This window comes from Pseudophryne corroboree, chromosome 7 (assembly GCF_028390025.1).
Source record: "Pseudophryne corroboree isolate aPseCor3 chromosome 7, aPseCor3.hap2, whole genome shotgun sequence".
Classification (NCBI taxonomy): Eukaryota; Metazoa; Chordata; class Amphibia; order Anura; family Myobatrachidae; genus Pseudophryne; species Pseudophryne corroboree.
In genome coordinates, this window is record NC_086450.1 from 244,001,441 (window position 1) to 244,027,173 (window position 25,733).

The window sequence follows — 25,733 nt, forward strand, 5'->3', positions numbered from 1 at the left end:
CCTGGCCACGCCTGCGTTTTTCCAAACACTCCCAGAAAACGGTCAGTTGCCACCCAGAAACTCCCACTTCCTGTCACTCTCCTTGCATTCAGCTGTGCGATTGGAATCGTCGCTAGAACCAGTGCAAAACCACAAAGGACTTTATACCCGTACGACGCGCATGCGCATTGCGGTGCATACACATGCGCAGATTAGCAGTTTTTTTCACTGAACGCTACGCAGCGAACAATGGCAGCTAGCGATCAACTCGGAATGACCCCCATTGTGTGTAGAATTTTGAGGGGAAAAAATTAATTTATTCCATTTTGGAATAAGGCTGTAACATAACAAAATGTGGAAAAAGTGAAGCGCCGTGAATAATTTCTGGATGCACTGTAAATCAATCCTAATTGAGAATGCATTTATTGCTATTGAAAAAAAATTGCATCAGCCTATGTTTACTATTTCTGGACATAATATAACATGTTCATATTATTGTTAGTCCAGTAGGACTGTACAGTATGACAGACAAAATTCCAAACACAAGAATACTGATAGACTAAAATATGCCTTTACTATATGTGCAAAGTGCTAAACACATTCCTTAATAATTTGTTTAATAAATCAATATATTTTTTGAAACCACAATCTGCACAAACCAGCCACTGTTTATATTAATAACCCTCCTTAGCTGGAGATTGATCAGTGCAGTTACATACAAAGGCCTCTGGAGAAGTACCAAATGCATCATATGATCGATCACAACATGCATACCGCCCAAGTTTCTAAAGCTGGGAGGAGGGACACGGTGGGCAGGTATGAACATGTTCTCTAGCTAATCTCATGACTGTAGGATACCCCTGGTAAGTCCTCAGAAATACTTAAACTATTAAAAAGGTAAGAATTGTTATAGAGACCAATTAGGAAAGGGATATACAGTATGTAATATTACTCATATTACTATTAAGGTAGACATGTAATTGTTGAAGCAACATTTATTTTGTTGGCCTAATCAATAATCACATGCAGGCTTTCATTTACTAGGAACCGCTGATCACCTCAGTTGTGTGACAGGTTCCTATTGAGGGATACATTCTTATGACTACTGGAGGTGCCCAGCTATAGGGCTGTAACACACGCGCCGGCAAACTTTGTCCGGATTTTTGCCATCCGGAAGGGTCTTTCACACACAATGGTTTTGAGCCGTGAGTAATGCTGTGCACATGCGCAGCATTAGACACGGCTTGAAAAAAAAACGTTGTGTGTGAAAGCTCCCCTTCACACACACGGTTCACTGCCTTCAAAGACGGCGTGGCCCCGGCCCGGCAGCCAGACCTTCCAGTGGATATTTCCGGCTGCAACCCGGCAGCCGGGCCGGTGCCGTGCACTGTGAAAGGACCCTACCCTTTGCACTGTTAATTACAATACCGGCACGGGAAAAAGCCCATAGGTTCATGATTGTGACCATTTTCTTTTTCTTCTGGAACAGACAACATATAGATATGAAAGAAAATATGAATTACTTCATGTCTTTCTTTAGCAGACTGCTGATAAAATTCTTGGCATCCTCCGATATCTCATCAAATGCTTCATCATCAAAGTCCCAGGTAGCAGAAGTAACGTTGGCCAATGTCTCATTATCGTTATCACCCATAAAAGGAGAAAGACCACTTACCCTAAAAGAAAAGAAAATAGAGTGCTAAATTGGCCCAGACCAAATGTGCAAAATCTTATTTATTAATTAAAGAGTGAATTTATATAATTGTAACCCCCACGCCCCATACAAGTGATTATGGAGCACATTATTTAGCATCCATCCAGTACAACTTGTGATAAGAATGTTAACTCTAATACCAGCCACTAGGGGGCAGCATCTGACAACATAGATTAGACAGCAAAATGCAATGTTACCCAATGTGATATATAGTTGGTAAAATAATATTAAATCTTTTCTATTTTTAAAGCATACGGAAACACAGTACTTTGCAATAACATGGGAAATTTTCTTTTCTTAAATACTATACGGAGACATGTCTTGCTTTCAAACATTGGGGGTCATTCCGAGTTGATCATTGCTGTGCTAAATTTAGCACAGCTACAATCATTCACACTGACATGTGGGGGGCACCCAGCACAGGGCTAGTCCGCCCCGCATGTCAGTGCCGCCACCCCACCACCCCCACGCAAAGGTGCAAAGGCATCGCACAGCAGCGATGCCTTTGCACTTCAAGAGTAGCTCCCGACCAGCGCAGCTTTAGCGTGCTGGCCGGGAGCTACTCGTTGCACCCCGGGCCGCAGCGGCTGCGTGTGACATCACGCAACCGCCGCGGCCCGCCCCCCCAACGGTCCGGCCGTGCCCCCTAAACGGCGGCTTAACGCCGCCGTCTAGCCCCCTTCCGCCTCTGCCTCAGAGGCGATCGCTAGGCAACGACGTCTGGCATGCACCGGCGCACTGCGGCGCTGGCACATGCGCAGTTCCGACCCGATTGCTGCGCTGCGAGAAACTGCAGCGAGCGATCGGGTCAGAATGACCCCCATTATGTGCACATGAAATGTGTCTTATTCGAGATCTGTTTTATTCAAAAGTCTCAATAATGCAACACCAACAGTGACAGTTTCACAACTTCTGGTGTGTACACACGGTGAGATTTTTTTTTAATGATTTTGACTATATAGTCAAAATCGTAAGAATAGTTAGTGCAGATCGCAAGGTGATAGTCACCTTGCGATCCCGATGCAATGCCGATGTGCAGTCCCGCGCGGTCGGCATCGCAAGCCTAGACAGACTGTGCAGGCAAGTCAATTTTGTCTATCTCGTAGAAAAGATAGTCAAAATTGACCCTTAGCCAAAATCGTATATAGTCAGTATCGCAAGCAGTCATTATATGCTTGCGATACCGACCTAGCCTCTATTGCATAGTGAGAATCGGGGTTAGACCAAATCTCACCATGTGTACACACCTTTAGTCTATCAATAATTTCACATTGGCGTCTCTAGGTATTTAGTCAAATATTTAAGAATCACTAAAATAGCTTAAATGTATTGAGGTACAGTACCATCCTGTAGGTGGTATAAAAATTGATTATTTGGTGGCATGGCCAGAGGCGAATTTAGGAGTTGGGCAACACCCAAGCACAACATCATTGTTCCCCCCTCCACAAAAATATAAATTATGTCTTTTACCGTAAACTCCCTCCATATCTTCCCACAGCCTTTTCACTTTCACAAGTGGTAGCTGACACGCTGCTTGTGACACGAGAGCTTGCTCTTCCGCACGCTGGCTCCACACTCTTTTTCCCTGCAGCCTGCGTGCCCAGCCAATCACTGAGCCGCAGGCTGCACCATTACACCATTGGACAGCTGAGCCGTCGCTCAGCTGTCCTGAAATTCTATGCGGCACTGGAGCTGCTGCCTGGAGCTGCATCATTGTTCCCGCCTCCACAAAAATATTAATTATGTCTTTTACCGTAAACTCCCTCCATATCTTCCCACAGTGCCCCCTTTTATAGCTCACTCCAGTTCCCTCCATATCTCACTGCCCCAGAGGGGTATCTAAGGTAGGGCGAGTGGGGCACGTGCCCATGGCACCTTGGCAGGCCTTGCAGAGGGGGCACCGTCGGCGGCCAGGGCATCATGCCCACCCGCCCCCGTGAGCCGGATTCTTTTTTTAACAGGGCCCTCCGCCGCCCGCACACAGATCGTACCTCCGATCTGCGGCGCTGCGCTCCTCCAGCGGCTCCCTTATAGGTTGCCCTGGCAACCGAACAGCAGCAGCTCCAAGCAGCAGCTCCAGTGCCGCATAGAATTTCAGGACAGCTGAGCGACGGCTCAGCTGTTCAATGGTGTAATGGTGCAGCCTGCGGCTCAGTGATTGGCTGGGCACGCAGGCTGCAGGGAAGAAGAGTGTGGAGCCAGCGTGCGGAAGAGCAAGCTCTCGTGTCACAAGTAGCATGCCAGCTGCAGAGAAAAAAGTAAGCAGGCTGTATTTTTTTTTTAATCATCATGCACTGTGGGGCACTGTATATCTGGCACTGTGGGGCACTGTATCTGGCACTGTGGGGCACTGTATCTGACACTGTGGGGCACTGTATCTGGCACTGTGGGGCACTGTGTGTGTGGCACTGTGTATCTGGCACTGTATCTGGCACTGTGGGGCACTGTGGATATGACACTGTGGGGCACTGTATCTGGCACTGTGGGGCACTGTATCTGGCACTGTGGGGCACTGTGTATCTGGCACTGTGGGGCAATATGTATCTGGCACTGTGGATCTGACACTGTGGGGCAATGTGTATCTGGCACTGTGGGGCACTGTGTATCTGGCACTGTTGGGCAATTGTGTATCTGTCACTGTGGATCTGACACTGGGGCAATATGTATCTGGCACTGTGGTGCACTGTATCTGGCACTGTGTATCTGACAGTGTGGGGCACTGTGTATCTGGCACTGTCGGGCAATTGTGTATCTGGCACTGTGTAAAAAGGAGACTCTACATGCGCACTGTGCAAAAATTGAATGAAGGTGTGCTGAGAGACGACACAAGTGGTAGGTGATAGTGTGCTGAGAGGCGACACAGGGGGTAGGTGATAGTCATTTTGGCACGCCCCATTTCCAGTGGCCACACCCCTTCTGGTGCATGGCCACGCCCATTTTTCGGCACGTGCGCACATACTTCTTTTTGTGTGTGTGTGGGTTTTTGGTATTTTTTTTTTGGGGGGTGGGGGGGGGGATGCGCCACTCTTCATCTTGCCCTGGGGTCCGAAAACCCTACTTACGCCTCTGCACTGCCCTTCCAGCTTCCACAGCTCACATTACTCATCGCACACCTCACATCCCCCCACAGCTCACACTTTACCTTACTGGTCCCCCCACCCCACTCACTGACCCATCACCTCCAATTCCTATCCTCCTACACTGCCCCTCTACTACAAACACACACAGCGATTTAACAATGTACTCATTGATTTACCTAAAGTGGATGTGTCCACTTATCTCACTTATTAACATTGTCACATCTAATAAGTTTCAATACACTTGGCACCGGTATAATTTCTGTTTTCTTAATACACACACTCTCTTACCTCACAAGCAGCAGAGACACACACATACTTACTGTACCGTGTAGCTCCACCCCCCCCCCCCCCCTGTTCACAAGGAAGTCACTCTCCCTCTCTGGGTTAAAGAATAAATAAAGGCCCGCTATTAAAATGTAGCAGGAAAAAGGAGGGGGGGGGGGGGGGGGGGGAAGAATAGCCTTATTGCTGTTCATGCTCAGGAGATGAAAATCATGCAGCGTTGCCTGAATGACCTTAACAACTTATGTATTAGGGGTATACCGAGGATGTTCATGGTCCTGACATAGTGAATGCACTCACAAAGGTCTTCATCGAAATTACCAAGGTGGACCCTGATAACATCTTCTTATTTGACTGAGCTATGTTATAGCTGCCGCTGTGGCTCTTCTCTGCAGCGGGTCCCGCTCGTTACGTCATGCCAGCCTCAATGGTCGATGGTAGACAGATTGTTGGGAGGGGCTGGGCATGTTCCGGCGGTCTTGGTGCACGTTGGCATCAACGACAAAGTTAGTGGAAGGTGGGATGTCCTTAAGAAAGACTATAGGGAATTAGGCAAGAAACCTAAGGCAAGGACATCTAAGGTAATATTCTCCGAATTATTACCCGTGCCACGCTCTAGCCCAGGGAGACAGAGGGAGATTAGGGAGGTAAATGTGTGGCTTAGGGATTGGTGCAGGAAAGAAGGGTTTGTGTTCCTAGAACACTGGGCGGACTTCTCAGTCATGCGCCATCTTTTTTGTCGTGATGGATTGCACCTGAATGAGGAGGGGGCAGCGATGCTGGGGGGAAGGATGGTTAGAAGGTTGGTGGAGATTTTAAACTAGGTGCCTGGGGGGAGGGTTTAGCAAGAAATCACGGGTCATTAAGTAAGACTAGCAGGGGTGGCGTTAGTGAACAAAACGGGGGAGGAGTAGGAGGGAGGAATATTGGGAGAGCTGGGCGAGCTGAATGGGGGTCAACCTTAGTTTAATGCTTCCGCAATCTAATTGCGGACACATTGGGAGGTGGCCGTCACACATGCTGGGCGGCCTTGCCCTGTGCTGGGCGGCCCCCAGCATGTGATGAGATGGACGAAGATCTGGCTGCGTATGCAGCAATCTGCATCCATCTTTGAATCAGCCCCTTAGCACAGTTCCTGGTATCTTAGTCCTGTTCCTGAAGACTACTTGCAACTAAGTCGCTATATTCCTGTGTGTGGATCTTTTTATGCCCAAGTGTATGCTGAATGGTCTGTGCTTCATTTACTGTTGTATTGTCCACTTTGCCTTGCTGAGATCCCTGGCTGATTACCTCATATTGGACTACTGTGTACATTCTCCATGTGACTGCCTTGGACTCCCACTGCAGCTTCCTACTTTAGTTTTACTTTCTGTTGCTCCATTCTAGTATTGGGAATTTCTCCATATCCATGCATGTTCATTACTGACAGCTGCAGCCATTCTGTTAACCTTTGCTCTGCATTCAAGCTCTGCCTTAGAACCGTGCATACAATCCTCTATTACGTTTCACCTGTGATCAAGTATTGTGCTGCTCTCTGGAATTTAAGACTCTCCTTGTAATGTTCATATCCACAGTCTGTGTGTTACCACTCTGAGAGACTATTGCTATTCCTTGCCCCTCACATCTGAATACATCTAGGATCCCACAGTAACTTTCAGTAAAGCATTGCTTAGCATATCCTGTCTGTATGCAGTTATACTCCAGCAAGTTACCTGTGGTCTCCAGCCTATTATGTGAGCCCCTACTGCTATAGGTTTAAGCCCAGGTGGCAACTTAAGTACCAGTGCGCGTTTTGCACTAAGGGAAGAAGGTGGGCTGTTATAGACAGAAGACTCTCTCGTGGGCTCTAAGAGTCTCACACAAATAGTGCTGGAGGTCCCTAACAAGAGAATAATGCACTTCACCCACTAGGTCTTCAGTCTAAGGCCCTAACAGATATTATCTGTTGTCTAAACTATCACAATGCCAGGAAAGAGATCCTTAGCACAGCTCGTAAGTTGGAGGTAATCGAGTTTAATGGTGCTAGAATCCAGATCTTCAACGACATGTCGTGGAGCACACTTCAACAAAGGCGCCTCCTTAAGTCACTCATTGATGCCCTCAAACATAAAGGAATCGGGTTTCATTGGGGCTTTCCATTAAGTATCCAGACCTCACATGAGGGTTGTCAAACTACTTTACGAGATTCTAAAGGTCTGGACAAATTCTGTGCTGCCCTTGATATTCCAAAGCCATCACTTACGAATTGGTCTCAGTTGACCTATCATGTAGACCATAGGTCTGCAACCTGCAGCCCTCCAGCTGCTGTGGAACAACACATCACAGCATGCACTGCCTCAGTTTTAGCATGCCTTAATAGAAAAACTGTGGCAGGGCACGCTGGGATGTGTAGTTCAACAGCAGCGGGAGGGCCGCAGGCTGAAGACCCATGATCTAGACCAGTGATGGGGAACCTTGGCACTCCAGCTGTTGTTGAACTACACATACCAGCATGGCCAAATAGCAAAACTGTAGCAGGGCATGCTGGGATGTGTAGTTCAACAGCTGGAGTGCCAAGGTTCGCCATCACTGAGCTAGACCATCCTCGTTTGCCTACACCACATACTGGCAAATGTCTTGAGACCACACGTTAGGTGCACCCATCCACCATCCTGAATGTTCAGAAGACTGTACCTATTTACCTGTGAACTTGCTTCTTCTTCTTCTCAAGTTTAGAGACTGTTAGATATTTTACTGTTACTAGATGTTAACTAGATGTTATCCTGATGAGTGTTAACATGTTCCTCGGCAGTGGCCGTCACCACCACACCAACTATTTGTATCATGTTTACTGCCCATTTGGTCCAACAACGGTTATAGTAGCTCACTGATGTTTTATTATGTGGATTTACCATGTTTTCTGTTCTAATCTTATTGTTTATTTGTTGGCAGTTTTTCTGGCTTGCCTTTCCTTTCCTGCACTATTCCCAGCCCTCCCCCAATCGCATTAAATCTACCATTTGGGATTGTTTAGAGTTCTGTGCAATCAAATAACTGCACAATGTTGCATTTTCTTGTACTCCGCATCCCCTCAATAAAAACGTATTCACATGGCCTCCACTGCTTATGCTGATAAAATAATCCCTAAATGTGAAGGGGTTTAATATCCTTGAAAAACATTCTAACCTACTACGAGAACTCTACATGAAAAAGATGCACATTGCATTTCTACAAGAATATGTCATTATTACTACCAGCAGGCCTTCTGCAATAATAATTCTATGTGAACATCTCTAGGTGTGGTTATTTTACGCTCTCGTAGGTTACGAAACTCTGAGGTCTACCAACATATTTTAGAGGAAGGCAAATGTCAGGTCCTGAAATTTAGACTGTTTAGTCAGATGTACAATACACATTTGTTAATGTCCATTCTCCTGTTGTGGACCTGGGTACTTAACGAACTCCTAGGCTGGAATTCAATTAGCCCTGAAGAGACATCGGGAGTAAAAACCCCCGATGTTTCTTCGGGTTTTGCGGTTGGGCTATTCAATTTGATCAACCGATAAAAAGTGAATTTTCACCCGAAAACACACAGGTGCTCTGAAACCTGTGTGTTTTCGGGTAAAATAGCCCCACTATTTCACCCGAAAACACACAGGCAGGTGAAACAAAATCCCTAATAAGCCGCGGCACGCGCTGGCGTATCGGGGCTAATTAAGCAGCCCCCCTGGCGATACTTTTCATCCGACAGTATGTGCGGGTATTTGAATATCCCAGTAGTCTCTGATCCTTGTCTTAAAGATGAACTTGGCTCTACCATCCCGGATTATATATCCATCAATGATGTCCCCGACATGCCTGTGGTCACGGTCTGGGAGGCATACGAGTGTGTAATTATGGTAAAGTGTATACAATTAGCCTGTCAGGACTGGAGAATTCTGTGTACCCAGATCTGTACACATGGACTGGGCAGGTGTGTTTTGAGGATGCAAGAACTCTTAGGGATGTGTTTTGAGGATGGCAAGATGTAGGATCTATGAATGAAAGAGTGTACTCAGTATAATGGATGTGGAGTCAGAAGGTAGAACAGAATGAGCCAAAGGACTGACATACAGTATTAATTTGGACTGGACTGGAATAAGAGACCAAACCGTAATGGAGTCAGAAACTTGAGCTGAACTTGAACCAGACTTGGACTGAACTGAAATCAGCTGTAGTGGAGCTCAGGAAGCAGCAGTGTTCACAAAGTGCAAGCTTTGCTGGAACAGCTGCAGAACGCTGTATTAAAGCACAGAAGAATCAGGCTGAAAAACAGGAGCTGGCTGGAACCTGTGAAACTTGGATAGGTCAGCTTGATTTTTAAGGCTGAACAACAATAGCTGCTGAATATTTATAGCTCAGAGAGCAGTCAGGGAGAAAACTGGCTAGCTCAGATAGAGGGCGGCAGCTTGAGAACTGAATTACTGGAGCAAGGATAATTTGCAGGTGCAGTCTGTAGATGGAAGAAGTCACCTGGGGTGAGGACAGGATGTTAAGAAGCGACATTGCACTGGCAACCTGAAGAGGCTTTGGACACAGGCTTTATAGAGTGATCATATTGGATGCTTGTGTCATGAAACCTGAGTCTGGCTTTGGATTGACTGGAGACCAGTCAGGTAACACTGTCCAATATGGAGGCACCACAGGTCAGCAGGGGAAGAGAATGCAAGGACCATGTGTAGCATGGCAGCACAGCACAGGAGCAGCAAGAGGAGTCCCTGCATAGCTCTGAGATGTCATGGGAGAAAGCACTAGACAGCTGGTTCTGACTTAGGTTCTCAGTTAAAAAAGGATAACATGGCTCAGAGAGTTAGACTACTGGCTTGTATTAAAGCTCTTGAGACCACTATCCTATGGCCTCTGTCTATTCCTATCAGTCCTCCCCACATCATACTTTTTTACATACTGATATGTTTTTCTTTGACCTATTTTAGTTCCTAGAGTGTCTGCAATTGAATATTTGCCTATTGGTATCTCTGACCACTCTCTGCTGTGCATTACTATTGGTTGAGCTTGTTTTTGGAAGATTAAACCGTTCTTGTTAGATCTTATGGGTGCTGGCTCTGCGTTGGAAGCGGCATGGGTCTCCTATTTTACAGATAATGCCTCTTGTTCTGATGTTTCTCTTCTTTGGGATTATTTTAGAGCATTCCCCAAAGGCACTTTTATTAAGTGTATAGCCCATATTAAACTGTATCATAGGAAGTGGGAGTCTGAGTTGGAGAGTGTTTATAGGGCAGCTGAGGCCTAATATCTTGTTACCAGGGAGGTCTTGGATGTGCCAACGGTATCCTTTATCCCCAGCACTGTTTGTTTTGGCTATTGAGTATGTCTTATTCGCTTGGATCCGGCCATTCGAGGTTTACAGATAGGCTCAATGACTGACACTATAGCTCTCTATGCGGATGACATGTTGTTGTTTCCAGCTGATACAGGCCCATCCCCAGCCCGCCTGATAAGGGTTATTGAGGATTTCTATTTTATTCCAGATTGATTATCTGGTCTAAGTCTAGCATTTTTCCTTTGAATAATTGCTTGCCCCCTCTCCACTACCTTTCCTTGCCCTCTGCAATGGACTCTCTCATTTTGGTATTTGGGTGTTTTGGATGTATTAAGCCTGGAGAAGTGATAAAACAGTGATAAGTGCAAGGTGATAATGCACCAGCCAATCAGCTCCAATATGTAAATCGACAGTTAGTAGCTGATTGGCTGGTGCGTTATCACCTTGCACTTTTCACTGCTTTATCACTTCTCCAGGCTTAATACATCTGTCCCTTTATTATATGGCCTCACAACTGTCGCATCTGGTGACCTGGTTGACAGCTGGTATGGATACTACTTTGGTGGGTTTTCTTCGTGGGCAGATGGGGTCCTCCTTGGCTCCATTATATGGGTATTACTTTCTGTGAAGTCACCGCAGAGATCCCCCCTTTTCTCCAGCAAGCCCTGTTGGTTTGACGCTTTGCACAGGGGTTATTGGGGTTGCGAGTGGTGATCCTGATGTCCTGCTTTGTTTTAATGGTGGTCTTTCTGAGATGGGCATGTTTGGCTCTGAGTTTTTTTGGATATCTCATGGGGTGAAGACAATTGGTTATTTGTACTATAATGGTGTCCTTCACTCTTTTGATCATCTACATGTGGAGTTTGACCTTCCTCGCAAGGCCTTTTGCGTGTATCTTCAACTCCATCATGCCCTGAGTGCTCAGTTTGGAACTGGCCCTATTTTGATAGCTCCCTTCCCTCTCAAGCTTGCACTCTGCAGTTACCTCCCAGTAGGTTGGTCTACTGCCTCTGTAGTGACCTTACGTCTTGTAACTTACTGAATGTTCTTTCTCCCCTTGGAAATAAATGGGAGTGAGATTAGTACCCCTTCAAGGTGAGAAATGGCCTCAGTTACTGGGTTCTATATGGTACACTTCCAGAGGTGTATTTAGGGGTCTGAGTGCCCCTGGCAAAGTAAAGGACTGGTGCGCCCCCCCCCCCCCTCCCCCCCCCTATATGAAATAGGGAAGTCACGTGTGCCAAAAAAAAGGGGCGTGGACACTCAATAATATCCCAATTCAAATTACACCACAATAGTGTGCCTTACTTGCCTTACAGTAATGTACAGTACATTATTCACGTTATGCTACACAGTAGTACCAGGGCCTTCTCTAGAGAGAAGGGGACCCATGTGCAGACTCCATGTTTGGGCCCCCTCCTCTCTCGTAGCCGCCACAGCTGCTGCTAGTGCTCTGAGCGCTGTAGACTCTGGCACAGTGCCAGAGTCTACAGCGCATGCGCCACCGCGCCATTTTTTTGAAGTCCTATGCATGCGCTGTACAGTGCCAGTCTCTAGTGCTCAGTTCGCTAGCAGCGGTGGTGACGGCTACAGGAGAGGAGGGGGCCCACACACAGTCAGCGATGGACGCTGGAAAGGTAAGTATAGGAGAAATGGGTGCAGTGTGTGTGGTGTGGGCCCCCTTGGACTCAGGGGCCCGTGTGCACCGTGCACACTACACCCATTATAGATACGCCACTGAGTACTACCCCTTATACACATTATGCCACACAGTAGTGCCCATATATATGGGAAGGCGTGCACGCTCCTGGGAAAGTGGGTGTGGCCTCACAAATTTTATATTATGATATCAAACTATAAATATATAATCACACCCCGTACACATGCACACACACAATTAGCAGCCTTACACACAATGGGGGTCATTCTGAGTTGTTCGCTCGCTAGCTAGTTTTAGCACCTGTGCAAATGCTATGCCACCCCCCACTGGGGAGTGTATTTTAGCTTACCAGAAGTGCGAACGCATGTGCAGCCAAGTTCTGCAAAAACAATTTGTGCAGTTTCAGAGTAGCTCAAAACTTACTCAGCGCTTGCGATCACTTCAGCCTATTCATGTCCGGATTTGACGTCACACACCCGCCCAGCATTCGCCCAGCCACGCCTGCATTTTCTCTGGCATGCCTGCATTTTTCCAAACACTCCCTGAAAACGGACAGTTTACACCCAGAAACGCCCACTTCCTGTCAATCACTCTGCGGCCGTCAGTGCGATTTAAATCTTCGCTAGAGCCTGTGCAAAACCACATCATTCATTGTTCCCGTACGTCGCGCATGCGCATTGCGGGGCATACGCATGCGCAGAAATGCAATTTTTTGCACTCATCGCTGTGCTGCAAAAATCGTCAGTGAGCGATCAACTCGGAATGACTCCCACTACCCACAGTAGTTCTCCTTACACATAATGTCCCGATTATAGTGTCAGATGCACATAATGTCCCCCAGTATTGTGCCAGTTACACATAATGACCCCAGTAGTGCAGTACCAGATACACATAATGCCTCCGAGTATAGTGCCAAATACACATATGACCCCACAGTGCCAGATACACTTACAGTATGCTCCCACAGTACCATACACTCATATGCCCCCACAGTGCCAGACACTCAAATGCCCCCACAGTGCCAGATACATGTATGCCCCCACAGTGCCAGATACACGTATGCCCCCACAGTGCCAGATACACATATTCCCCCATGTTGATTTTACTATTAAAGGCAGCACTTTTAGGTAGATTCACTTTTAGAGGCGGCAGCTATCCCCCCATCCCCATGTACTGTAGTTCCTCAACAGCAGGGATGCCCATTAATGATCAAAGAATGTACAGTACCTACTGCCCGCGGGTGGCACCTCTGGATGGCGCCCCTCCTCGAATGGCGCCCCTGGCGAGTGCCATCCTGGCCAATAGGAAGATACACCCCTGTACACTTCTACCTGTTTATGGTTTCAGCAGATTCATTAATTTATTCTGCGTAAATCATACCGCTCCCCTGTCTCTTTGGTGCATTTTGATGTTAATGCTCCAACCAATTGCCCCAAATGTTGTGCGATTGTGATTTTGGGATTGCCCAAGGATTAATGACTTCTGGAGAATGGTGTGGTTAGACATTCAATTTACTTTGCTAGCAATGGGCCCGATTCAGACCTGATCGCTGTGCTGCAAATTACACTGTCCTGCGATCAGATAGTCACCGCCCAGGGGGAGTGGAAATATGCCCCGTGCAAGTGTGCAATTGTATGTGTATGCTTTGCAAAAATTCCCCTCAGTCAGCGGACAGCTGCAAAACCGTTCGCATCACACTTACCAACGAATGTTTGTCCCATTCTGTGCAGTGTGAGCAGTCTGTGCATAGCTCAATACTTACTCCTCCAGTGCGAAGGAATCAGGCTGATCGGGTCCAGAGCTGACGTCACACACCCATCCTGAAAACGCTTGGGAACGCCTGCATTTTTCCTGACGCTCCCAGAAAATAGCCAGTTACCACCCACAAACAGTACAAAATATGGTGTGAGGAAATGGCTCAATAAATGGCGCTAAACAATTAAAACATACATATCATATATATATAAAACGTATAAAAAAATATATAATATGTTCCTTTGGTGTCAGTCTTTTTTTCCCCTTTTTTTGTGTGTGTTCTTATGTTGTTTTCTCTCGTGTGTGTGTCGTGCTGATATAGTTTTGGAAATTTTTTGATGCCTCAATAGTCTTGCTAGTGTATATATACAACCCTTTTTTATTGTATTTTATTCCGTGGGTTATTTTATATACATTTTTGTACATATTGTTCCCCAACTATGGGGCATTTTTTATGTGTCTGTAAAAATAAAAACTTTTTATTCATACATTTTTGGACTTACTTTATTCCCTAAATATTCTTTTTTTGGGGGTGATTCCTATACACAATATGAATTTCTGAGGAGAGATGATACCTTTTATGTGAAAATCAAAGAAACCCTGATAGGAATTCTGAACACATTATTTCCGTGAGTGTGGTACGCAAAGTCTATACTGATCCTATATGATATAAAAATATACCTTGATGTGTTGTTTTCTTCTGTACTCTATGTGAGTCACGGTATGCTACTGATCCATATATCCTTGGGTGGAGACAGTATATGACTGGGGCACGAAGGGCCCACCGGGGTAATGCAGTTATAGGGGCCCATACTTAGGGGTGTGGCCAGCCTACAAAGGGGGTGTGGCCAGCCTCCACAGAGGCTTGAAATACACAATAGTTTAGTGCTGGGTAATACAACATATCTACCATGTATAATACAAGTGCAAAGTCTGGAACCTGATCCCTAGAGGAAGGAGTGGGCCCTCAGGCAGTGGGGCCTACCGGTGGTTTCCCTGGTACCCCTGTGGGCCAGTCTGACCCTGGGTGGAGGGGTTATCACTGCCCACAAAGAATCTGCTATACATACAGATTTTATCTATTCACTGTGAGTAGGGTACGCTTGCCCAAACACTTGGAAATCTTTTCCATTGTTTTTCCACATATTTTTTATAAATATAAAAACGATACTTCACATTGGATCTTTCTATTTATTTCCGTATACATGGTATATATATGGCATGAAAATCTGGAGAAAGAATACGCTTTACAGTAGAAGATCAAAGAAACCCAGATAGGAGTAAAAAGTCTGCTATCCTAGTGAGTGTGGTACGCAAAAACCACAATTAACTAGCACTTCAAAAGATACCTTAATGTGTACATTTCCACTATATTTGATGTGAATCATGGTACGCCATTGTTTATGAAAATCTTTGGTGAAGGATTCATCACGTCATTAAAGAAACCTTGATACACATAGAACCACTCCTTTTAGTGTCAGTGGGGTACACTGGATTGTTTAAAAATCAGTTTTCTCACAAAATTTTTTAAAAGCCGATACTACACATTGTTCTTTTCATTATATCCAAGATGGTCCAACAGACCGAGTAGAAGGGGCTTTAAATACAGCAGGAGCTGGAAGTCCAGCCTGTGCATAAGCTTGTGCAATCACCATTCTAATCCATATGGCCAAGGTTTGCTTATTCGCAGGCCAGCCACGTTTGTGGAAACCAAACAGTACAAAAAGGGGGTATCTGACCTCCTAATAGAGGCAGTCCTCTCCACATATATGCGGAGAGCCCCTACCACATCCAAAGATGTTCTTTGGAGGACAATTCAGTAGAGATGAAGGCCGGAGCCACAATCTCCTGATTAAGGTGAAAAGATGACACCGCCTTAGATAAACAACCAGGGCGAGTTCTAAGAACTGCTCAGTCACAATGAAATATCAGAAAGGGTGGACTACAGGACAAAGTGCCTAGGTCCGACACCCTTCTGGCAGAAGCAATAGCCAGTAAGAACAGGACCTTAGCCGTAAGCCATTTAAGGTCCACTAGCTCAAGAGGTTCAAATGGAGACTCTTGCAGGGCATTCAGGACAACAGACAAATCCCATGGAGCCACAGGAGGGACATAGGGAAGCTAAATCCGCAATACACCCTGAGTGAATGTATGAACGTCAGGTACAGAAGCATTTTTTCTCTGAAACCACACCGACAAGGCAGATATGTGAACCTTGAGGGAGGCCAGACGAAGGCTTAAGTCCAGGCCTTGTTGCAAAAAGACCAGAAGTCTGGAAGTACAGAATTTGTAAGCATCGTAATTCTTAGCAGCACACCAGGTGAAGTAAGAATTCCGGATCCTATAATAAATCTGCGCAGAAGCCAGTTTGCGGCCCTTCAGCATAAACTGGATAACTGCCTCAGAGAATCCTTTGGCCCTCAGGAGTGCAGCTTCAAGAGCCACGCCGTCAAAGCCAGTCTGGCCAGGTTCGGGTAGACACAAGGACCCTGAACGAGGAGGTCTGAGCGTTGAGGAAGTAGAAGAGGACGCTCTATCAATAGACCTGCAAGTCTGAGAACCCATGCAGTCCGAGCTACACAGGAGCGACTAGAAGTAGCATTCCACCATCTTGTTTGAACTTACGTAGTACCCTGGGATGGAGTGACACTGGAGGGAACACATAAGGCAACCGAAAGTTCCATGGAACTGCCAGTGCATCCACGAATGCTGCTTTAGGATCCCTGGTTCTTGATCTGAAGCCCGGAACTTTGTGATTGTGTCGAGACGCCATCAGGTCTACATCTGGTAGACCCCATTTGTCCACTAGGAGTTGAAAGACTTCCTGATGAAGACTCCACTCTCCGGCATGCACGTCCTAACGACTGAGGAAATCAGCTTCCCAGTTGAGGACTCCGGGAATGAACACTGCCGATATTGCTGGCAGATGGCGTTCCACCCAACAAAGGATTTTTGACACTTCCGTCATAGCCATGTTGCTTCGAGTGCCGCCTTGATGGTTTATGTACGCCACCATGGTGGTGTTGTCTGACCACACTTGAACAGGCCTGTTCTGTATCAGAGGCAGGGCGAGAGACAAAGCACTGAACACTGCCCGCAATTCCAGAATGTTTATCTGAAGGAGTAATTCCTTCTTTGGTCCACCGACCCTGCAAAGAGTGTTGCTCCAACACCGCGCCTCAACCCCTCAGACTGGCGTCCGTAGTCAGTAGGACCCAGTTGGAGATCCAGAAGGGACGGCCCCTGCTCAACTGCTGGTCTTGTAGCCACCGGGTCAGAGACAGACGAACCTCCGAAGTCAAGGAGATCATGCCGATGAGGCAGGCCATCCCACTTGAAAAGGATTAAGAGGGCAGGAATGAAATAGAGCGTACTCTAGCACGTCAAAAGCCGACACCATGAGGCCTAGTACTTGCATCGCCCAGTGTATCGACACTCTTGGGCGAGAGAGGAAGTATCTGATCCTGTCCTGAAGTTTCAGGACCTTCTCTGGAGACAGAAACAGCCGTTGACTGTGTGTGTATCTAGCAGTGCTCCCAGGTGCACCATGCTCCGAGTAGGGACCAGCGTGGACTTCTTCCAGATGATGAGCCAACTGCGGGCTTGTAGGGAGTTTATCGTCAGTTGTAGATGACTGAGGAGGACATCGTGGGAGTTTGCCAGAATCAGCAAGTCGTCCAGATACGGCAGGACCTTGACTTCCTGGCAACGGAGATGAGCCGTCATCACAGCCGTAACTTTGGTGAAGATCCGAGGGGCTGTGGCCAGTCCAAATGGCAGAGCCTGGAATTGATAGTGGAGGTTGCCAATAGCAAACAGTAGATATTGCTGAAGCGATATGACAATAGGTATGTGCAGTAAAGCATCTTGTATATCCAGGGATACCATATAGTCTCCGGGTTTCCTGGCCAGTAGAATTGAGCGCAGTGTTTCCATATGGAACTTGGACACTCTCACAAACTTGTTCAGTGATTTGAGGTTGAGTATAGGGCAGGAAGACTCATTGTTTCGGAACTAGAAACAGGGTCAAGTAGTATTCTCTGCCTCTCTGAGATAGAGGTACTGGCACTACCACTCCTATATCCAGGAGGGAATACACAACCAGTTGTAGAGCTTGCGCATTCAACGGATCCGAAGGAATAGCCATTGTGCAGAACTAGCAGCGAGGGGGACGTCTCTTGAAAGGGACTGCATACCCATGAGAAACAACTTCTTGCACCCATGCAACTGAAGCAGTCTTTAATCAGACCTGGGTGAATCGCAGAAGTCGGCTTCCCACCCTGGATTCCCCTATTGGGAGGCCTGTCCCATCATGCATCAGGTTTGTCGTGTTTAGAAGCAGGCTGATGGGCTGCCCAGAATTGCTTAGCCTTGGGCTTTGTGGTTTTGGAAGCACAAGATTGTCTCGGGTATGCCTGACCTTTTGTTTTCCCTTGAGGCCGAAAGGAGCGAAAAATTGTACCTTTTGCCTTCTGTGCAGAAGGAGTAGTGTTAGGAAGAAAGGCAGTCCTAGTAGCCACCAATCACAATTTTATTGAGATTTTCCTCAAACAGGATGTCTCCCTTACAAGAGAGTACCTCCAAGGTCTTTTTGGAGTCCAGGTCCACTTTCCATGACCTCAACCACAGAATACAGCGAGGATGAACGTAGTTGATTCCTTGGCCGCCAACACACCTGCCTCAGAGGACGCCTCCTGAATATAACAGGAGGCGGTGGTAATGTGAGAGAGGTACTGTCTGGCAATGTCAGATATATCCTGAGGCAGCACTTCCTCTAATGCCTGAACCCATGCTTTAATTCCTTTTGCAGCCCAAGAGGCTGCTATAGTACTGTAGGTCTATGTACAGCACCTGTAAGTGGGTAAATGCCACGATCCGGGTATCTGGACGCCATTACTTGACTTTCAGATGTCTCCTGAGGCTGGCTCAGCGTTCCAGGGCCGGATCTCATCTGTGTCCACATGCTGCATATCCCTCCTGTCACGCTGAGATGCTGTCACAGCGGCGCCATGGTTGAATCCTGCATGGCGTCTCCCGTCCTCCGCGGCCTCCGCCGCCGCTCCTGTGTTATAAGTGCAGGTTGTCAGTGTGGTGTTCCATGCCTGCCGCGGCCTCCGCTGTCATCCACGAGTCTCAGCATGCATTGTCAGTCTGGCGTCTCCTGTCCTCTGCGGCCGGTGCCGCCATTACAGTTATGTTTCCACATGGATTCCCAAACCAGTTTTCCCTCCAAGTTCTAACATGGGCGCAGCCATGTTGGATCCAATCACATGCTTCAGTTCCTCCAATCCACTGCCTGGAAATCTGCATAATTGCCCAGCCAATACCTGCATTGCTGCAGGTATAAGTATCCTGTGCCTGGGCTAGCAAATGGTCAGTGCTTTGTTTGTCATACCTTGTTCCAGTCTCTCTCCTGTGGTTGTGTTTCCAGGTTCCAGCTCCTGTCTCCAGCATCCACCAAAGAGACCCGCACCTGCCTACCATCCTGCGGTGCAGCCTGACTCTGCAGTCCTCCGTGGCTGATCCAGTTTCCAGCTATTTCATCTGCTTCCAGCAGTATCCACTACCACCGGTAATCATCCTTCAATTCCTCTGTTTCCACGCTCCCTAGCATCTTACTATATTCACTCCGTGTTTCATCACCTGGCTGGTTCCACCCAGCATTCATTCAGTGACTTTATCATCTGGCTGATTCCATTCCGCATCCACTCAGTGTCTTACCACCTGGCTGATTCCATCCAGCAATTACAACAGCTGATTCAAGTTACCAACTGATTCAAGTTACCATCTGTTCCATCTACTGGCATGTTCCTTGGATATCTTCACTACTACAGCCAGGCCTGGTAAGGTTATTCCATCTAAGGACTGTAACAGCTGTTCTTACCTACCAGTGTCCTGTGTAACCATTTCATGGTCAGAGTGCTCCAGGAATTATATTATTTATCATTGCCATTATTTACCTTGAATGCTGTTTGTTTACACGGAGTCTGTTAATAAACTTTTATTTTGACTTTTACCTGGTTGTCATGGTCACACCTTCGGGTTTCCTTTTAACACTTACATGTCCAGGGGTCTGATTAAACCTCCCCGGTTTAAGTTCCTCTCAGCCCCTACAACTGGAGGGAGAATAAAATACCGTGCCCGCAGCGTGGCGAGCGCCACACTGTCGGTATGCCGGCGGTCGGGCTCCCGGCGCCGGTATGCTGGTCGCCGGGAGCCTGACCGCCGGCATATCGTAGTGAACCCGTGTATTATATATATATAACAATGCACGGTGTAAGACGGATGTATATATCAGAATACTCGTACAATATATTCTGGCACAGGTACACTAATGTTGTCTTAATATTGACATGTAGAGGGGGCGTGGCCTGGCTGCTGCGGAGAATAGCTGTGCATCTCCTCAGCTCCTGCAAGCACAGCTAATAAAAGCACTTTTTCATACTCCTGGCCGGTTCCTGTCGGCCCCAGGCGCCCCTGGGTGACCACATCTATCCTGCTGCTGCTGTTTGGGGGGTCCCGCGGAATCGGGGAGCACTTTTAAGTGCTCCTGCGGATTGCGGCCTTCCCCCCAAGGTGAAGCCGGGGCCTGGAGCTGAGAGGCGGCCCGGACTGGCCGCTGGAAAGAAGAGCACGGCCGTGGATGGTTCCTCCTCGGCTTACTGCCTCCCTGCTTGGACCCTCCGAGGACCCCCCTGCTGGACGGAGAGTTGTGTCCCGCTAAGTGGGTGAGTGTGCTCCGGGATCGGAGCTCCCCTGCTAGCCGCCGCGCCCGCTGTCCCCCGGAGCTGCGGAGGCCGCCGCGCCGTCAGACGCGACCTCCCTCCCCTGCCTCTTCCACCCTCCTGGTGGCCTGGGACATAGAGAGCCGCGCGGCCGGCCGCCTGGGCCCGCTATCCTCCCGCTCCCCTCTGCAGCGGGGACGGGAGGCCTACTGGCGGCGGCTGGACGGGAGCCTGAATATACCCCCAGGCCGACGCACAACTCCGGAGCCGCGGGGAGAAAGCACACACCTCTCCCCTACCCTTTGTAGCTCTATCCATCGGAGGGCCAGCTGGAGGGGCCTCTCCTGCCGGTGTGCACTGCTACGGGTGTCTGGCTTGGCTGGGGCCGACGGGGATTGGTGGGGCTTAGTTAGGCCCGGTGGCCATCCTGGTGGGGATCCTATGCCGACACCGGGATTCAGGGGCGCACGGAGGGGGCTGTGAGTCCGCAGCGGAACAACGGGGAGCCACAACACCATCAACGGATTAGTGAGCGGCTACTGCCAAAAGCCCTCAGTGGCACTCACCCACCACATTATAATACGGCTCAGCCCCTGCTTCCCCCCCGTCCCAGGACGTCACTGCTGGTCCCTACCTCTGCGCGCACTGACTCCATAAACAGGTCTGATTGCTCCCGGGGGACTGCAGAGTCACCAGTGGCCCTGGACATCACACTCCAGGTGCCGGAAACCTCGTCCTGCTCCGCCCTGACCCCGGTGACTCCGACTCTTGTCCCTGGTGGGACTCCACCTATCGCCTGACCTGCATTGCAGACCCCACTGCCTGTCCTGCTTCATTACTCAGGACTCACACCCCCCGGACCGCAACGGCGGAGGGGTCCTTGACCAGGGGACTCCCTACTACCCTGGACGCGGAATCCTTATTGCCGGCATTCCCGCCTTGCCAGTCCCCGGCGCTATGACCGCCTGAAAGTGAGGAACGCGGTCCCCCCCTGGGTGTCTCCCCCCCCCCTTTTTTATTTATTTTTTATTATTATCTAATTTTATTTTATTTATTTTTTTGCTGTTTTGTTCTGTTTCGCATCTGACTCCCTATCTCCCCTGACGGATCACATTTCATAGTATAATATCCTACACTGGTACGATCCACATGCAGAAATCCTCGTCCAAGACTCCTAAACAAGGGGGTGCTGATATCTCTCAACACTTTACCAGGGGCACCAAGAATACCCAGCCCAGGGGTCTCCCCTCCCCTCTTCACGATTCTATGGATAACTCCGTCACTCCGCCTTCCGCTCCGTCCACAAAAGATGATATCTTAGCTCTCCGCTCCCTTATCTCGGACTTTAAGGACTCCTTGGAGTCCAAACTGGACAAGGCGGTGGCCTCCATCAAAACGGACATCTCTTCCCTTGCTTCCAGAGCCTCGAAAATGGAATCCCGTCAGGACCATTTCCAAAAAGCTCTAAATGATACGGGGCGCGATCTGGACCACATTGCCTCAGAACTGTCAGAGCTTCGCACTAAAAACGAGGATCTCGAGAACCGCGAACACAGATCCAATCTACGCATTCGCAACATCCCGGAATCCGTCAGTATGGATAACCTCGAACCTTATCTCCACGACCTCTTCTCCTTCCTGATCCCGGACCTGGGGGCTATACAGATCCCTCTAGAGAGGGCTCACCGTGCCCTTCGTTCTAAGCCTAAGGATGGCGAACCTCCTCGCGATGTGGTCCTCCGCTTCCTCAAATTTAAGGATAAGGAAAGGGTCCTCAACTCCACCCGTGGAAAGCCTTATGTACTCTTCAATTCTTCTAAACTACAGTTCTTCCAAGATCTGGCCCCTCTGACCTTAGCTAAACGGAGAGAACTCCGTGATCTCACAAAGGCACTACGGGACCGGAACATCCGATACCGATGGGGCTTCCCCTTCAAGCTAATCGTCGACCTCCAGGGAAAGACGGTCATCATCAGAGATCCCCGTGAGGGCAGGGACCTGCTCTCGCATATAGAGGAGGCTGGTCTCCCTGCTGGAGCAGGCCACTCAACTTAAAATTGGAAGATGCGTCGGGTTGGTTGTTATCCAACGTGCCCTTGTTCCTATCCGCCGATAACTACTTCAGCCCTTGTATAGTCTACATCTATATGCATACTTCCCCCCTCAGACATCTGTTTAACTTTTCACTGACTGTTTGTTGTTGGGGGATCACACCCCTTGTTATGCTGTTATACTGTTACACTGTTATACGATGATATGACTGCAAGGATCTCAATGTTGTGTTCATATAATGCATGTGTTCACACCTCCCCCCACATACCCCTTCCCCCCCCCCCTTTTTTTTTTCTCTCCTTCCTTCTTATCCCCCCCCCCCCCCCTACCCCATGATGCATTTTGTTCTTTTTCTGGGATTACCTTGAGGTCACTCTTTGAAGCAGTTCAAAGTTACTAGACTCCATATGTTTATAGTAGCCTGGGTGGCCATTCTCTGGTTCCTGGCTACCGCACCTGGCCCCTCATGCTACTTTCAATTGAGGTTAGATTCTATTGCTCCCCTACGCCCCATTTTGCCTCCTATTGTTAGTTTCTTCTCAGCTCAGGGACTTAATATCTCTCTCCTAGTTGCTCACGGTTATAATGACAGCACCATGCATTATTAGGACTCTTCTCTCCTGCAGTACCAACATTTTCAAGTTTTATCTGTTATGGTTTATGATGCGGTCCACGGACACAGGGGTCTCACATATTTAACCAGCTTCACCGCTGGCTCCCTCCTAGACTCCACAAGCTGCACTGTGGGCCCCCTGTGCTGGTCGTTCCCGCAGGTCAAGACAAGTGTAAATCGATGTTTGCAGTAAAATCTCAGGTATCTCCAGACAATAAGTATTCAATGTATTTTCAGGTGTTGATTGTCTCTCTTCTCCTCCCATACACCCTGGCCCCCCCTTTTTTCCTTTTCCTCCCTCCCCCCTCGTCTCTCTCCCCCTACCCCCCTTGCCCAGGGGACACCGCCCCACCTCGTGTCTCTTACACTCTAGTGCACATTTTGTTTGTCGCCTTACCCCCTCTCTTCTTGGATTGTGCGTATATTCTCTGTCCTCCTCCTTACGTGTGATCTTTCTCTACTCATCTAGATCTCCACCACCCCCCAATTTTATTTACTTTCTCTTACTCCCTCTTGGTGGCACGGAACCTTGGTTCCCTCGCCTCTCCGGACCACTAAGTCCTAACTACAAGAGTACCAATCTCCTCTGTATTGAGTAACCTGCTCTTACTCTTACTTTTGTTTCCTACCCGTCTCTAATTTTTTCTCTCGGGTCTTTTTTTTTTAAATTATTTTATTTTTTATTTTTTCCTTCCTCTTTTTCTCTCTCTCCTCCCTTTTTTTTAAAATTATTTTTCCTAAACTTTCCCGAGCGAGCGAGTCGGCCTCCTACTGATCTCCCTTTTCATTACCTCACCCAAACTCTCCCTGCTCCCAGCACCATGCCCTTCACCATTGCCTCTATGAATGTCCGGGGCCTTAACACGCCCCATAAACGCTCTCATTTGTTCCGTACAATCCGCACCCTACGCGCAGATATAGTTCTGCTTCAAGAAACACATTTTAAGCGTAATGGCCACCCCAATCTATCTTCCAGACGATTTTCCACTGTGTTGTACTCCTCAAGTGAATCTAAGCACAACGGAGTCGCTATCCTGATAAGCAACAAACTCCCCTTCACCCAAAGCTCGGTTCATGTTGACACAGAGGGGAGGTATATCATTCTGGTTGGCAGGCTGGGACACCTGGACGTAACTATAGCCAACTTATACGCACCCAACACGGGCCAACAACGGTTTTTGAGATCATTTTTCAAAGCCCTCCAGAAACACAGAGCGGGCTATGTATTCCTGGGAGGGGACTTCAATGCAGTTCTAGACCCCCTGCTAGATAAATCCGCTCCCCAGAAGCACCCCCGCACCTGTCACATATCTGACACCTTCTCCAAACTTATTAAAGAGGCATCTCTCTTCGACACTTGGCGTGCTCTTAACCCATCCTCCAAGGACTATACTTTTTTCTCCTGTCCCCATCAATCTTATTCCAGGCTAGATTATCTCTTCTGCAGCCCCCCGGCCTCTAACCACATTCTGTCCTCTTCGATTATCCCCAATATCTGGTCGGACCACTCCTCCATCACGTCCGCATTTGATCTGTTAGATGCTCCAACTTCCCGCCCATCTTGGCGCCTGAACGAGACACTTCTTAAAATCCCCTCCTTCAAATCCAAGATGGCCGGGCTGCTCAGGGAATATTTTTCTTTTAACAATCCTGAATCAGGATGTTCCCCATTAGTCTGGGAAGCCCACAAGGCTGTCCTCAGAGGCCATGTAATCAGCTATGCATCTCATCGCAATAGGGAACATAAGACATTACTCAAGGATCTCACTGACCAGGTCCAAAACCTAGACTCTGTTCACAAGCGCAGTCCCACGGACTCGAACTACAAACAGCTTGTGGCAGCCAGGGCAGCCCTCAATGCACTAATCACCGAAAAGATAGATAAATCCCTTCGTTGGCTGAACCAGCGATTTTATGAGAAAAGCAACAAGGCTAACACCCTCTTGGCAAATAGGTTAAAAGCACGAAAAGCCCTCTCTGCCATAGTCTCACTTAAGGACTCTAATGGCAACACCCACTATAAACCCTCAGACATCAACTCTATTTTTAAAGAGTATTACGCCCGTTTATATAACTCCTCCGGCAGTTCGTCATCCCTACCTGACTTAAATATGCGAATTTCCGATTTCCTGACTTCATGCTCACTTCCACAGTTGGATGCTCCCTCAACCACCGCACTATGTAAGCCTATATCCGACGAGGAAGTATCGGCTGCTCTTAAACTTCAGAAACCCTCTACGGCCCCGGGACCGGATGGCCTACCCTTCGCGTACTATAAAACATTCGAATGTGATCTAGTCCCCCACTTGACGTCTACCTTTAATAAAATCCTTAACGGGGAACTATTTCACAGCGAAACTACTAGAGCACTAATCACTGTTATTCCCAAACCTGGTAAGGATCACCAGCAGGTCTCTAATTATCGCCCTATATCCCTTCTCAACACAGACCTGAAACTTTTTGCAAAAATTCTAGCCCTACGCCTGAACCCTCTTCTCCCGTCCCTTATACACCCCGACCAAGTCGGGTTTGTCCCTACATGCCAAGCTCTAGACAATACCAGACGCACCATCA

The 25,733-nt window shown here is 48.1% G+C and overlaps 1 protein-coding gene across 5 annotated transcripts in view; it reads right to left on the reverse strand.

Annotated features, from left to right (window-relative positions):
- The window catches only part of MYLK (myosin light chain kinase), a 1,073,187-nt gene that overhangs the window by 21,841 nt on the left and 1,025,613 nt on the right, over positions 1–25,733 (reverse strand). For all 5 annotated transcript variants that reach the window (XM_063934067.1, XM_063934064.1, XM_063934063.1 and 2 more), the window contains one exon: positions 1,503–1,655. In XM_063934067.1, coding sequence (XP_063790137.1) covers positions 1,503–1,655 — 153 coding nt within the window. The remainder of the gene's footprint in view (positions 1–1,502; positions 1,656–25,733) is intronic.